This window comes from Prionailurus bengalensis, chromosome D1 (genome assembly GCF_016509475.1).
Source record: "Prionailurus bengalensis isolate Pbe53 chromosome D1, Fcat_Pben_1.1_paternal_pri, whole genome shotgun sequence".
NCBI lineage: Eukaryota > Metazoa > Chordata > Mammalia > Carnivora > Felidae > Prionailurus > Prionailurus bengalensis.
In genome coordinates, this window is record NC_057346.1 from 73,558,331 (window position 1) to 73,573,127 (window position 14,797).

Below are 14,797 nucleotides of genomic sequence, written 5' to 3' on the forward strand. Positions count from 1 at the left end.
GGTTTGAGGAGGTTAAGTGACTTGCCCAAGATCCCACAGCTAGGAAGTGCAGGGCTGGCAGGCAAACCATGGCCTGGAGTCCAAATTCAGTGGTCTTTCCAGGTTTTTTATGCCTGCCTTCTGCAAGCCAAAATGGAGAGGAGGAGAGCTCACATTCAGCGTGATTTCATTTGTGTGTGTAACCGGCACTGGGAGCCAAGTCGGGGAGAAGCCAACAATGCAAATTTTAAAAGTGAAGTCCCCAAACATAAATGTCATAGGATGCCATTAGGGAACATCCCTGACACACGGCTTCTACCGCTAAAGCAGTGGTTCTCAACTGGGGTGATTTTGCCCCCAGGGGACATGTGGCAATGCCTAGAGACGTTTTTGATCATCACAACTGGGGGATGTTGCTGGCATCCAGGGCGTAGAAGCAAGAGATGTTGCTAAACATCCTACAATGCACAGGACAGCCCCCACAATAAGGAATAATCTGCTTCACAACAGATGACGGATGACACACTGCATCTTAGCAAACAAGAGGAACAGAAAGATGAGCTGCATTTTACACCCATCAGGAAGTATTAATATTCTGGACTTGACTTTGGGTTCCTTCCAGGCTGGGTTCTAGCCCTAATGCACTGTGTGATCCCAGGCAAGTCACTTGACCAATCTGTGTCATATTTCCCCTGTAAAACAAGGCAGGAGGAGGTAGGGGTGGAACATTTTTTTAACAAAGTTGATTCTCAAGCATTTCTGTACCTGATAATGGCCTGGGATTCTGGCTAAAATGCAAAATTCCTAGATTTCATTCCCAGAGATTCTTCATTCTTAATAAGCACCCCCAGGGGAATCTCTTATAGACAGTTAAAAAAGTAGTTTGAATAGCATAAGAACCATTTTAAAAAATGAAATAAATAAATGTGTGTGGTTTTGTCTAAGCAGGATTTATAAGTTTGAGGAATGGTGCCACCAGCACCCCAGGAGTTAATCCAGGGGCCTCCTTACCTGTGGGAAAACTATGGCAGCTCTCTCAAGGGAGCTCCAGCTTCTCTAAGGCCCAGGGCTTGGGAAGCAGGCCCACCTTGAGACAAGTCAAGGAGCAGCTGAAGAGCAGCCCCTCAACCTGAGAAGCTGCTCATGGAACAAAGCCCCAGCCACACACACTCCAGAGAGGCTGGGGAAGGGGATGGTAGGACTTAGAACACCAAGACAAATGCATTAGCCAACAAGGAACATAACCATTCTCAAATCACATAAAGGAACACAAGGGCAAACCCAAATACATTTAGAGAAGGGACTCATTCACTCACAGCAATAATTCAGTCCCTTATTAACTCCTCTGTGAAGACATCTCTACAACACTCAAGAAGAACCTGGCAGAAGTGAGGCCTCAGGGATCCCAGCCTACAAGGGTTGAACTTTCACTATAAGCACCTGCTACTTTGCCCTGTTTGCCCTCTAGACCCAAGCTGAAAGCCATCCTCTGCTAGTCACTCAGAGCCCCGTTCCCCAGCCCTCCTTCCTGCCATCTCCTTCACAAGTTTGAGAAAAGTAAACCCAGGCCCTGGCTAATGGACAAAATATAAACAGATTCATACCCTGTTTGTTCATTTCTATCTTGAACCTTCACTAAGGCATCCTTATCCTGTCCAGGTCCCCAGCCTAATTACCAGGCAGAGTGACACAGCCAGAGTACACCCTGGTCATAGACAGGGGCGTGAGGTCCATCCATAGGGACTTCTCAGCAAGCCAATACCACACAGGAAAGGAGTAGCACAATCCTCTCATTTGTCATTTCAGCCTTTCCGCCTCCATAAAGGATGTGGAGCAAACTACGACTGTAGATATCACAGGCTTCTAACACAGATCTTCCCATAAAGGGAAATTGCTGATAGGACTGGGTAGACACATCTCACTCCTTATTCAGGGAAAGTCCCTGAACGTTAATAATTAACATAGAATCACCTGTAGACTGTTTTAAAACCCATGATGCCAATGTCCCAACCTAGACCAAATAAATCAGAATATCTGGCACTGGATCCCAGGCATCAATATTTTTCTAAAGCTCCAAAGGGATTCTATGGCCAGGGATGGCATCCACCAGGCGAAGGTCTCATAGTGGGGACACTGGGCTCCAACCTGCCAACTAAAAGTACCAGTGACATTCAGCCCCAAAGTAGGTTTAGGATAACAATAAAAGGAAGCAGGGGCGCCTGGGTGGCTCAGTCAGTTGTGGGTCTGACTTCGGCTCAGGTCATGATCTCACAGCTCCTGAATTTGAGCCCCACATCAGGCTCTGTGCTGACAGCTCAGAGCCTGAAGCTTGCTTCGGATTCTGTGTCTCCCTCTCTCTCTGCCCCTCCCTGCTTACGTTCTCTCTCTCTCTCTCTTGACAATAAACATTTAAAAAATTAAAAGAAAAACAATAAAAGGAGGCAGAAGAAAAAGCTTCCCTTCTTCAAAAGGAAGAAAAGCGACCTGTCATGGAAATTTTATTTTATTTTTAGAGAGAGAGACAGCACAAGCAGGGAAGGACAGAGGGGAGGGGAGGAGGGGGGAGGGGAGAGGGGGACAGAGAATCCCCAGCAGGCTCCACATTCAACACAGAGACCCACACTAGGCTTGATCCCATGACCTTGGGACCACGACCTGAGCCGAAACCGAGTTGGACGCTCAACTGACTGAGCCACCCAGGCACCCCTGACATGGAAATTTTAAATAGGAGCTAAACAGCAGAAAAGTAGCTTCTTTACCAAGTGCATAAAACCACTGGGTTTTGACCCCTAAATGTTTATTTCAGTCAAGCGCTAGAACTGTACCAGACCCTGAAAGAAGAAACAGCAAAGTGTGAAACAAGGCATCTCGTCTTAAGAGTGTAAACCTTCCGAGGAAGTAAAACTAGAAGCATGAAGCAGCTCATGTTAAGGCAGGATCTCCTGGTGTTACCTACAGGGGAGGGCAAGGAGCTGGAGGAGGTCAGACAGCCGGGGCCCGGCCCCAGGGGCGCTTTGGGCTCCGGGCTCCCGGCTCCAGCCTCCTCTGGGCTTCCAGCCATGCTCAGATACTCCCACAGGTGCTGCAGGACTCAATTCCCAGTCTGTTTCCTATATGATTCGGTCCACCCTGCTGGCCTATTGCCAGCCAGCTCTAAAATGTCTAAGCGAGGGACACAAGGGGCCTCTTAGTGCCTGCGAAGTTGCAGCTATATTCATTTCCCTTCCAAATTAACATCCTTCTGCCCCATAATAAAGCTGTCAGCTCCCAACAAAGGGTGCTGGCTAAGAAAGGTGGCCAAGGCTATTTAGGCAGAGGGCACAGCAGCTACTTGATGCCAAGGGTGGGAAGCTCAGAGTAAGACCCTAGCCCTCCACACTGACAGCCAGCTTTCCTATCACCAGAATACACTCGAATGCCCCTCTCTGCCTGGCAGTCTTTTTTCACTGCACATTTACCACTAGGCCAATGCGCTTGGGACCGAAACATAATTAATCCCTGCTCTAGCCACATTTCATTTTTTTTTCCCAGAGAATGAATCTGATAGACCCGCAGTGTCAATAAGGGAGCACCACTCTGAATGCTAATTGCCCCCACAGGTTCTGCAGAGGGCACGGGAGAGGCCTGGAGGCTGGCCTTCACAGCATGGGCACTCTCAGGTTCGGAAACCCTACCTGGCGTTATCGTCAGCAACTCGATGCAGGGACCGCCCTCCCAGTCGAGACAGCAGTAGCCAGAGACCCTCAAGTTTCCTCCAGGGTAACATAAGGCTGGTGGCCGAAGCCGTGATGATCAGGCAGCAGGGGCGGGGGGTGGGGGGGGGGTGCAGAGAGTGAGCTGCCTGCAGACTGCACAGTTCTGCTCTGCTCCACTACACTGAGGGGAACCAGCAGAGGGTGAGGATTTAAAACGCAGCAGTTGAGATTTAGGTTAGATTCACAGATGAACTTCCTGACAGAGAGGGAAGCGCTGGAAAGACTGACCCATTACTTAAATTTCACTGGGGAGCCACAAGAGGCTGATTGTACTGTCTGCCAGGAAGCAAGTGAGCTGTGTGAAGAGGGAGCCTTCTGTGCACAGTGATCAGAAGCAGGGACCTCGCTGGAGTGACCCACAGCCCTCTAACATGCCATCACTTTTCTGCTTTTTAGTGTAAGATAAATAGAACAGTCTGATAATCCCCACAAATATGCAATTTTAAATGTACTTATTACTTGATCTAGGAATTCCAGTTCCAGGAATCTAAGAAAATGGTTAAAATCCTTAGTCAAATATTTTTGTGTATTTTAGGGGAAATATGCATTTATGTATTTTAGTGGACACAACCTAAATGCCCAACTACTGAATGGAGAATTAAGTAAATTATGGCACATGTACTCTACAGACTATTATGTAGCAAAAAATGTTTTTGAGGGATAGGTAATAATCTGGGAAACACACATGACATGATATAATGTGAAGGGAATAAAGCATACTAAATTGCATATTTTAGAAAAACAGTGTATGGGCACTGTGAAAAAGAATGGAGGGAAATACACCAAAATGTTAGCAGTAATCATCTCTGAGTGTGGATGTAAACGTTTTTAATTTCCTCTTTTGGTATTCTCCAGTTATTATAAAATTAGCACATTACCTTAATAATCAGAAACTGTAGGCATTAAAAGAAAAGAAAACTGTTCTCTGACGTACCTCAGCGCCATAAATCTACTTCATCTACGTGGACATTATTCCCAGAAAGCAAAACGGTGACACTCAATCTTGTACTTGGCAAGACAAACACATTCTCGCTTCCAAAATGGCTCAGCATCCCCACTGCAGCCACCTGAAAACCACTTGTCACCATTTCCCACTGGGAAGTACGGGGTCTTCCCTCTCAAAGATTCATGGGGCTCTCATTCTGAGGCCAGACCCTCCCTTCACATCCAATTACAACACACCTAAGTGAGTCTGAAAGGCAAGGGAGAAAGGTAGAATCCTGCAAAGAACAGGGATTTACTGGATTAACCCTGAGAAGTCTTGAACTGCCAGATTTAGAGATGGCCGCTATTTACTCAACGTCCACTATACGCCAGGAACTGGACAGGATGCCTTCACATACTTTGCCAAGTAGAAATCATTAGCCCTGTTTTATACAAGAGACTGAGGCTCCAGAACTTCCATTAACTTGCCTCAAATCACATAGACAGTAAGTGGCAGGGCTGGGACTAAATGCTGCTCGCCCAACTCCAAGTCAAGAAAGGTTTCTTCCCTAATCACTTCTAACATCAGCATCTGTGCAGGGAACAAGATGCAAAACACACTTCTTCCTTGCAGTCTTACACCCCCACCCTTGGTAGCTGAGACAAGCCACTCACGGCTACTTGGCCACTTTCTGTTCCTACCACTACCTATGGATGCAAACACTCTAGCCCCATGTGGACACTTAAAAAAAATTTTTTTTAATGTTTATTTCTTCTTGACAGAGAGAGAGAGAGAGAGAGACAGAGCATGAGTGGGAGAGGGGCAGAGAAAGAGGGAGACACAGAATCTGCAACAGGCTCCAGGCTCTGAGCTGTCAGCACAGAGCCCGACGTGGGGCTCGAACTCACGGACAGTGAGATCGTGACCTGAGCCGAAGTCAGACGCTCAACCGACTAAGCCACCCAGGCGCCCCCCATGTGGACACTTTAATGACCTACTGTGGCCAAATGACCCTTAAGAATGACCCTTAAGAATGACCCAGCACTGCAAGATGAGGCTCACTAACAAGGCCCTCTCTAGGGGTGTCTGAAACTCTGATGAGAATATTTATGAATATTCCTGTATTCATGAAGGAGAATCTCCCTTATGCTCACAACATCTCTGAAGAAGTCAGGCTCTTGTCCCCTTTTGCAGATGGGAAAATTGAGGTTGGAAAGCAGGCTGACCTGTTCTAAGTCTAATACACAGCAGAGCTAACACTAGAACTCAGGTTGTCTGATTTCTGGCCCAGTGATCTTTCTACCACAGAGGAGATCTCTCTACCTTGGGCTCTGAAGCCTGAAGGCCCAGATTCAAGTCTCCACCCTGCTACCTACAAACTGTGTGACCTTGGGCCCATTACTTAAAATCTAAGTCTCATTTTGCTCCATTGCAACATAAAGAAAATAACAGTCCCTACTTAGCACAGTTGTTATGAGGATTAAATGGGATAATACATGTAAAAGAACTAGCAGGTAGATATTCACATAACCCCGAAGGCATAGCACTAACACTCTTCCATCTTATCTCCCTAATATGCAAGGTCCAAAAGGCTTTGTCTGAAAACAGGGCCATGAGGGCCCACACCAACTTAGATGCAACCGGCTTTCGGCTTTGCAAGGCCTGGCCAGTAGCTTGCACCTAGCTTTCTGATGTCTTACTGAGATGATGCTGAACACACTTTTCTCTCCCCATAAAGCCTCTGTCCCACTTCAGGCCCTAATTCCAACCCTCCTTCAGTGGCACCTCTGATCAGTCCATCCAGGAGGTCTTCCCTTATCTGCCCAGACTGGTTTAGGTCCTATAGATTCCTGGACTTACAGCCCTACCAGATGCTCACCACTATTATCCACATTGGCTGTGTACTTGCCTGTCTCCCCCACTACACTGAAGGCAGGGACTGCGGCTATATTCGCTGTTCAATCTTCAGCACCTATCTGTATTGGTTTCCTATTGCAACTGTAATGAATTACCACAAATTAATGGCTTAAAACAACACAAATGTATGGTCTCACAGTTCTGGAGGTCGGAAGTCCAAAATCAGTCTCACTGAGCTAAAGTCAAAGTTGATCAGGAGAGCTGCACTCCTCCTCCGTGGGAGAATCCATTCCTTACCTTTTGTAGTTCCCAGAGGCCACCCACATCCCTCAGCTCATGGCCCTGCATCACTCCAACCTGTTACCTTCATCATGTTTCCTTCTTTCACTTGGACCCTCTTGTAAGAACCCTTCTGATTACATTGGGTCCATCTAGATAAACCAGAATCATCTCTCATTACAGGATCCTTCACTTAATTATACCTATAAAGTCCCTTTTACCATTTAAGGTAACATATTCCCAGGTTCTGGGGATTAGAACATGGACATCTTTGGGAGTGGGGAGAGGAATCACTCGACCTACCCCACTATCATAGCATCTAGGACACAGCAAATGGGCAGTGACTGCCTGCCTCATGCAAGAGGCTATGCTCCATCTGGTCCTAAACCACTGAGAAGTGGAATCTTCTCGGCTGGTTTGGGAAAGTCCCAAAGCCTGACACGTCTCCTCCATTCTAGTCAAATCTCCGAAAAGGGCCCTCTCTCCATAACCTGCAACTCCAGATTTCTTCAGCTAACTTGGAAGTAGCCCACACTTACATCTCCATACCTCCACTCTAGGTAAAAATCTACTAGTTAATTCTCTGAACCCTGAAAGTATGGATGAATCAGTCTCAAAAAGCATCTGGTAATTGCCCTTTGCGTAGACTGACAGGCACAGTCGATGGTTTCCCAGAGCTCACAATCCACATGGCATCATCACAATGTGAACAGAAGCCAAAAGGCAGCAAGATAAGGGTTCTATCACTTACCAGCATGAGTCAGATTCGATAAATATCACATATTATAAATACAGCACATTCTTTGAAATTCTATCAAAATCAGGCTTTAAACTAGCAGGTTACAGTAGCAACCTAGCAACCCAACCACATGTATTTCCACATAAGCCTGGTACCTAAACAAAATGATGTTAGGATCCCTGAGAAGAGGAGCAGGCTAGGTCGAGGGTTCACTCACTTTACAGAATATGACAGGTGGCTAGGATTTCGCGATGGAAGGAACCCAAGGTGAGATCTGAATCCTTTCTCTCCAATCTATCCTGTGTTACCCTGGGCTTATTAGTCAGCCTCTCTGAGCTCTCTCAATATACACAACAACTGAGACCACCAATACTGACCCACAGGTAAAATGCTTAGCAGGTAGTATATTTTCACTAGCAGATGACCTCCTTTTTCCTGCCCCTGAAATAATAATGCTGGCAGGGCAAGTAATTCCTCTAGGAAAGTATAAATTGGTGTATATGCACAGTTATCCACACAATGCCCACCTCTGTGATTTCTGCCCTGCCCAACCTGTACCTCCACTTTTTTCTTTAAATGGACTACATAGACAACAATAGCTGTCAAATAATGATTTTGATGTTGTAACTATATTTCTCTTCGAATACACATAAAAAATTATACACTTATGTACAAAGCTATTAAAATTAAAAACATTCACCCCTGTATTATCTCATACGCATTCACACTTTGGGAAACTCTGGTGAAAAAACATGGCTTAACTAAATTGTGTGCGCCCAGGTAATTTCCCTTCTCTGAGACTCAGTTTCTTCCAAATAAGAAAATAAAGAGAATGGTCTAGACCACCTTTCCATTTCCTTCCAGTTCCAAGATTCTGAGATTTATTATCAAGTGGTCTGAATAAGCAAAAGAATCTGGGCAGGGAATTTTTTTTAAAGGTAACGAATACCATGGAATATAATTAGAATCATCCGTCTTAAAATCAGAGAGAAGAAAAGGATGAAAGAGAATGACAAAGGGCTGTACGCCTCTGACTTTGTGCTTCTCCTTAATGGAACTTCTTACATCAGTTCTTCGTGAGAGGGCACTTGGTGTTGTAATCTCAGCTTGGGTGGTTGTTAGTTTTATCACCTTAGGCAAGTCATTTAACCTTGCAGTTTCTACAGTTGTAAAATGAGTAAAGTGGGTAATACCTCCTCCCTGAGGCTGTTTGGGGATTGTGAGTAACGTGTCTGGGTACTGGGAACATAGCTGGAGAATATCACCACTTGCTATCGCCACCAGGCCCGGACTAACTGACTGAGGGCACATGTGCGTCTCCACTTCATTATAAACTCTCTGAAGGCAGGAATACCTTGTTCATCTTTTTCTCCCCCACAGTGCCTAGCAGTGTTGTATACAAAAGGAAAGAACTCGACTTGAATACGTAGGGAATCAACTCTTACAGAAAGAGCTCCTGCTCCAAGACAGGAAACTGAATATTCCCAGAGATGTACAGATGACAAGCAAATCTTCCCTGACAAAAACAAATGTTCCCTCTTCCTAAAAAAAAAAATAATAAAATAATAATAATAATAATAAAAATAAAAAGTTGAGAAAGCCACTGAAATGTAAACAATGCTGTCTTCAGTCCTTGGGTCATGATTCCCTGCCCCCTTCAATCTTCCTTTGTGATATTCTAAATATTCCAAAATGTATGCATAATAGTAAAAAGCTTATTACAAGGATAAATGAGGTTGTTAGCCTCGGGGTCAGAGAGTCAGAGACATGAGGTCCAGTATCTGCCCTTACAAATCTGGCTACCTGACCCCAGGCAAGTCACTCCACTTTCCAGTAAAATGACAGTAACAATACCCACTCTGACAGCATGACCAGGCTGTTGTGGTAGCCGGGACACTCAGGTCCATGCCACAAAAAACCCTACCTCCGCTAATGAGAGTTCTAGAATCTCCTGAGCATGCCTGGAATGCCACCAGTTGCTTTTTACTTTTCATTCCTAACCAGATCTTTATTCCTTTATTTGTGTCATACCCTCATAAATGTTATCCTTGTCATAAAAAGAGAGAATAACCCACAAAGCGGCAGCCTCTTTCTTATCCTATAAATGTGCTACAAAAGTAATGAGGATGAATTCGAAGCTGTGATCATAACTGTCTGTTAATGAGCACCACCCATGTTGGAAACACCACCAGCCGTGAGCCCTTATTTTCACAGGGTGTTTCTTTCTTCCTGTCTCTTTTTCTGAACACATATAAAACTTCAAACTTGAGTGCTCACTAGCAGATACAGTTTGGAGCAGCAGGTAGGAGGTAAAACAGCTAACTAGAACCATCAGAAAGAAGGATGAGATGTTGAAAACTTGCAGTCTAATGGTTGGCTCTAAACCAAACATTTCTCTTGCCTAAAGTCAAATGAAACTAGCAACCCCTTTCCTTCTTTCTCCACAAACATTTGGTTTGTTTATATGAATTACACTCCAGTCAGAAGGAGATTAAACTGACCCTTAGCATCTAAGCGTTGCCCAGCATTGAGGTAAGCTAATGTACAATCTCCTTAATATATCTCGCATTACCACACCTAGTATCAACTCTGATCCACCAGCAATCTCATTCTTAAAAGGGACCATTAGGTGAATGAGCACAAGAGGGTTATAGTCCCACACAAATGACACTTAAAAGTCATTTTAAGCCAAGAAGATGATGTGTCTATGAGCCCCACAGAGCTTATGGATGAAGAGCAAAGAGGACAAGAGAGGGACACCAAAAAACCAAACTAACCAATAAGGACCTCTTTTACTCATTTTAGAAACATATTGAGAATTAGCGTAGGAAGTTAGAATAGGTCAGTGGAAAAAAGGTAGTGTGCAAACATTTGCAAAAACTTTGGTTTATTCCTACCGTGGGAGACAGGTCTTCAGATGCATGATTTCCAGAGGGGGTTGGTTAGCCAATAATTACAATTCCTAACAGCTCAACTTCATCAACTTCCTAATCAATAATTAACTGCATCATATATTGTTGTGAAAATTAAATGAGATAACACATGAAAGCACTTAGAAGAGTGTCTGGTACACAGTAAGTTATCAATTCTTTGCATACCACATCACAGTTTTGCATACATGATCCCATTGGGTCATAAGAACTGTGTTAGGCAGGTTTTACTATTCTCATGGGACACTAGCTCAAAGAGATAAGAGGACTTGTCTAGAGTGACATAGCTAAAAAGTGCCAGGTATCTGGTTGCTCTTTGGACTAACATTCCATAATCATGGCTGGCCCAGAGATGGCTGCATTAGCAAGAGTCTCAGCATGCCACCTTTCTAGTTCAACTGTGCCTATAGTCAGGGATTCACAGGTCTCCATGGCCTCTTTGAATGATCTGAGGCTGGAAAACAGGTTTGATGTGAAGGCCAGGGCAGGTCTCACTTCTGACCTTAGGAGCCCGGGTATGGCTTCTGGGGTCAGAAAAAAAAAAAAAAAAAAAAAAGGCATTTTTGACATTCCCATTTTCTACATAATACTCTCTCAGCTGCTGCTCCAAGGATCCTTCAGTTACCTTTAATTAATAAAAAAATAATAATAGCTACCAATTAACAAGCACTGTATTAAATCCTTTACAAACATCTCATAATCCTCACAATTATCCTTGGGGGGCAGAGGGTATTGAAGAGAGGTATCCTTATCCCTCTTTAACAAGCAAGGAAATCAAACACCACCTGCCTCAATTAACCCTTGCTCCTGGATACCCCCAGAGCACAGGCCTGGAATACTGGCCTCTTTTCTCTTCAGAGACAGTATAAAACCTAGGGAGGAATTTTGTACTTTTGCAAACCAAGACTGCAAAGGCTACAAGGGTCTTCATTCTGTTTTTCCTCTTGATAATATCCGACTCAGAACAAATCTTCAGGACACCTCTCTCTTAGCCTGGGTACTTTCTCCCTGCTGTCCAGCCAAGGAAAAGGCTCCCTGCTATAGCTGGGGCTGAGGAACAGTCACAGCCACCATCAGCCTCAATGCCTCCTTTAAGAGGGAAGGGAGAAGACAAGCCCAGGAGCTGGTATACATAAACAAAATGGCTCTTTTTCCAGGTTAGAGGGGCAGTCAGGCCCCAGGACAGAGGCCTTAGCTACTGATGAACTCACCACAACCTGCTGTGTCCACCACAGACATTAGGAACAGGACACATAGGGGACTCTCCAAACCAGCCCTGCTCAGTCCTCTGAAACTACAACCCGTGAGGATTCTGGCTCCTGCCTACTAACCCCACAATCCCACAGCCTTTCTGATAACTGCTTCACTTTCCCCCACAACCCCTTGATCTCCCATTTACCTCACAATGCCCCAGGGACTGTATTACCCACCTACTCTTTACAGTATCACCTTGAGTAGCTTCCCCAGGCAGTGGCCAGGCCATTATCAATGAATATTCAGCCATGACCAGCAGGCTGCTAGGGAAGCAGACATTAGATGGCATCCATGGGCAGACTTCCCATGATAGAAAAAACTTGCTCCTTATCAGGGCCATCTCCAAACCCTCAACTTGCAGAGTGCCGGCAAATCAGCAGCAGATCAGGGCACTGCTGGAGAAGGTGGCACTCGAAAAGCACGTATATTGGGGGAAGGGTGCCACTGAGTATGTAGGCTGGTGGAAGAACAGGTGGCACAGACTCCCCAGTGACCCAGGTAGCAGGGTCAGCGGCCTCTCTGAAAGGCTGGAATGAGATGGGGACTATGTGTCCCTGGGCAGCCATCAGAACAGTCCCACCCTGGAGACCAGAGACAGGGGCAAGGTGAATCCAGCAAGCCAAGTCACCAACGTACAGGATAGAAAATTGAGGGGAGAGATATGGGGTACTGCAGCAGCCTGTCTCAGACCATGCACACCACGTCTCACACCATGCACAGCCCACAACCAGAGCTAGAATCTCCCTCCCTGCACTGCATACCCCCAATAAACCCACCGCCCTTTAGACACTTTCCACTCTCCTAGGGCGATCCCCCTCCCCACACCTAGTCCCCAGAAAGCCTAGCCCTTCTTGCACTCCTACGAGTGTCAACTTCCAAGATGTGCTCATCTTCTACTCACCCTAACTCAACCCTTCAGTTTACGAGGCTGAGTACTCTATCCTCAGCTGACAAGAAAAACAGTTTCTCAGGTCTCTAAAGCACAATGCTGCCTGGAAGACTGAGTTTGGCAACTCTCCACAGGCCCCAACTGGGGCAAAAATCTCCTCAGGCCTGCCTCCAATTGGCCCCCTCCAACCCACCTCTCCCAGAGCCAAGCCCCATCCACAGCCCTTGATTTAAACCTGGGTTCTTCCATTCCGCTCAATAGGGGCACACCTGAAATGCCCAGCACACATGGAGCACACTTTGTGAGACTACCAGCTTTAGAATCCACCTTTCCCCAGCCAAGGGGGAGGGAAACTGAAACCATCTGAGGGAAGAGTCACACTCTGCCCTCAGCTCTTCTCCACCTTGACCTCCTCCTTCCAGTAGGCACTGAGGGCACTGGGATAGACAGGCCAGATAACGACCTGGCAGACCCTTTTGCCTTGGCCAACAGTCTACAGATTGTTGAAACAGACCCAGAGGCACTTGTTGAACAGGTGCAGAATTCTCAGGTACTGGGGCTGTGGTAGGGCAGCCCTTTCCAGAAAACTTCAGATGGTCAGCGGAAGACCCAGGTCTCACACACCTGGCCTGGAAGCTTCATCAGGAAGCTGCCCTGGGACAAGGGTGGGAGTGTGTTTGTTTTCAGAAAGCAGAGGAAAGGTACAGACTGGTTCAAAAGTAGATAAAAACCCAGAGTTGGTCCCTCTCTGCCCTCCCAGGGGGTGGCGGGGATGGGGGGTGATGGTGCTGTCCCACAGACAGGGAAAGGGGATCCCTTCCACAGAGTGCCAGTCACTAGGGGAACACCAGCATCCTTCTCAGGAAACTGGCTGCAATACCTTGGGCTTAAACCTTGAGTGCCAATGCCAAAAAAGGGAAAGAAAAACCTGCAACCCACCAATCTCATCTCCAGATTCCCTCTCTCCAGCTAGACACATTAATAATTAACTTGCCTACCCGGGAGCCCGCCCGTGTTGCCATAAAAGATGAGTAATGGCACCGGAGCCCCGGCCCCATGCCCGCAAGCTTCTGGGCTCAGGGCTGGGACAGACGCCTGTAACAAAGCCTCCGCATTCCTCCGGGAAGGTGTGTCTGAAACCAGACCTGTCAAATGACAAGAAGCTGCCCCCTTACCTCCCCCTTAGCTGGCTCCCATCAGGAAGGGGGTGGGGGGCAGATAAGGGGAGAAGAGATAGCCTCTGCCCAGTCCCCCCCCCCCCCCCCACCGATCAGTGCCCCCAACCACCGCCGATTTCGGGAAGCAGGGCTGTCTGCTGAGAGCTAATCCTGTTACCATGAACGCAGGCTGTACTTGGAGACCCAATTCTCAAAACAACAAGGCTGCTCCCTCGGCGCCCTTCCCGATGAGTAACCCCTAGCCCGGCGCCCGCCCCACGAATTCCCTCGCTGAAACTCCCGCGGCGAGCTGCGGCTCCCACGCGGATGGCCAGCCGGGGACGAACCCGCTCCCGTCACGCCAGCGCCCAGCCACAAAAAGCAACCCCCGATGCAGCCCCTGCTGCCTGCCGGCCCGCAGCCCCCCGAAAGTTACAGCGCGAGGACACACCTGCAGGCCCCCCGCGGCGGTCCCCACCAGCCCCCCAGGGCGGCGGGGCATGCGTCCCCGGCAGGGCAGCGCCGCCGCTCCATGCGCCCGCTCCTTGAGCCCAGGCCGGCCACCGGTCAGCAGCGCTGGGCGGCGGAGCGCGCTGTGGCCTCAGCGCGCCCGCGGCGCATCGCGCGCCCTCCTCGTCCTCGCCTGGGCCTTCCCTAAGAGCCCACACCCACTTGACATCAGCGCGGATCAAAGCACGTGGCGCAGCGCCAGACGGCGGACCCCGGCGGTCCAGAGCGCGCCCGGAGTGCCGCCGCGCCGCCAGGACGGCGCGTCCGAGCGCGGCACATTCCTCTCCTTGCAGAGGATGCAGCAAGCTGGAGTGGTAAGGAGACGGAGGAGGGGGAGGGAAACCGGCAGAGGGGGCAGGACCTGCCGCCTAACAGCGGCGCTGCACTGGCGCCCAGCCAGCCACAAGCAGACCTTACAGCAGTTGCTGCAAGTGCCCATCTACTGTGAAGACCAGGCTGCAGGTGACCCGGGTTGCTGTTTTCTCCCCGCCAAGGAGAGCCCTGACCTTGAATTCTCTTCCCC

The 14,797-nt window shown here is 47.7% G+C and overlaps 1 protein-coding gene across 9 annotated transcripts in view; it reads right to left on the bottom strand.

Annotated features, from left to right (window-relative positions):
- PLEKHA7 (pleckstrin homology domain containing A7) overlaps positions 1–14,797 on the bottom strand; it is a 224,904-nt gene that overhangs the window by 129,033 nt on the left and 81,074 nt on the right. Inside the window, exon 1 of one of the 9 annotated variants that reach the window (XM_043580759.1) lies at positions 14,216–14,543. The exons of the other annotated variants lie outside the window; for them this stretch is intronic. Coding sequence (XP_043436694.1) covers positions 14,216–14,298 — 83 coding nt within the window. The 5' untranslated portion in view covers positions 14,299–14,543. Of the gene's footprint in view, positions 1–14,215; positions 14,544–14,797 lie in introns of those variants that run through there. 9 annotated transcript variants of the gene reach the window in all.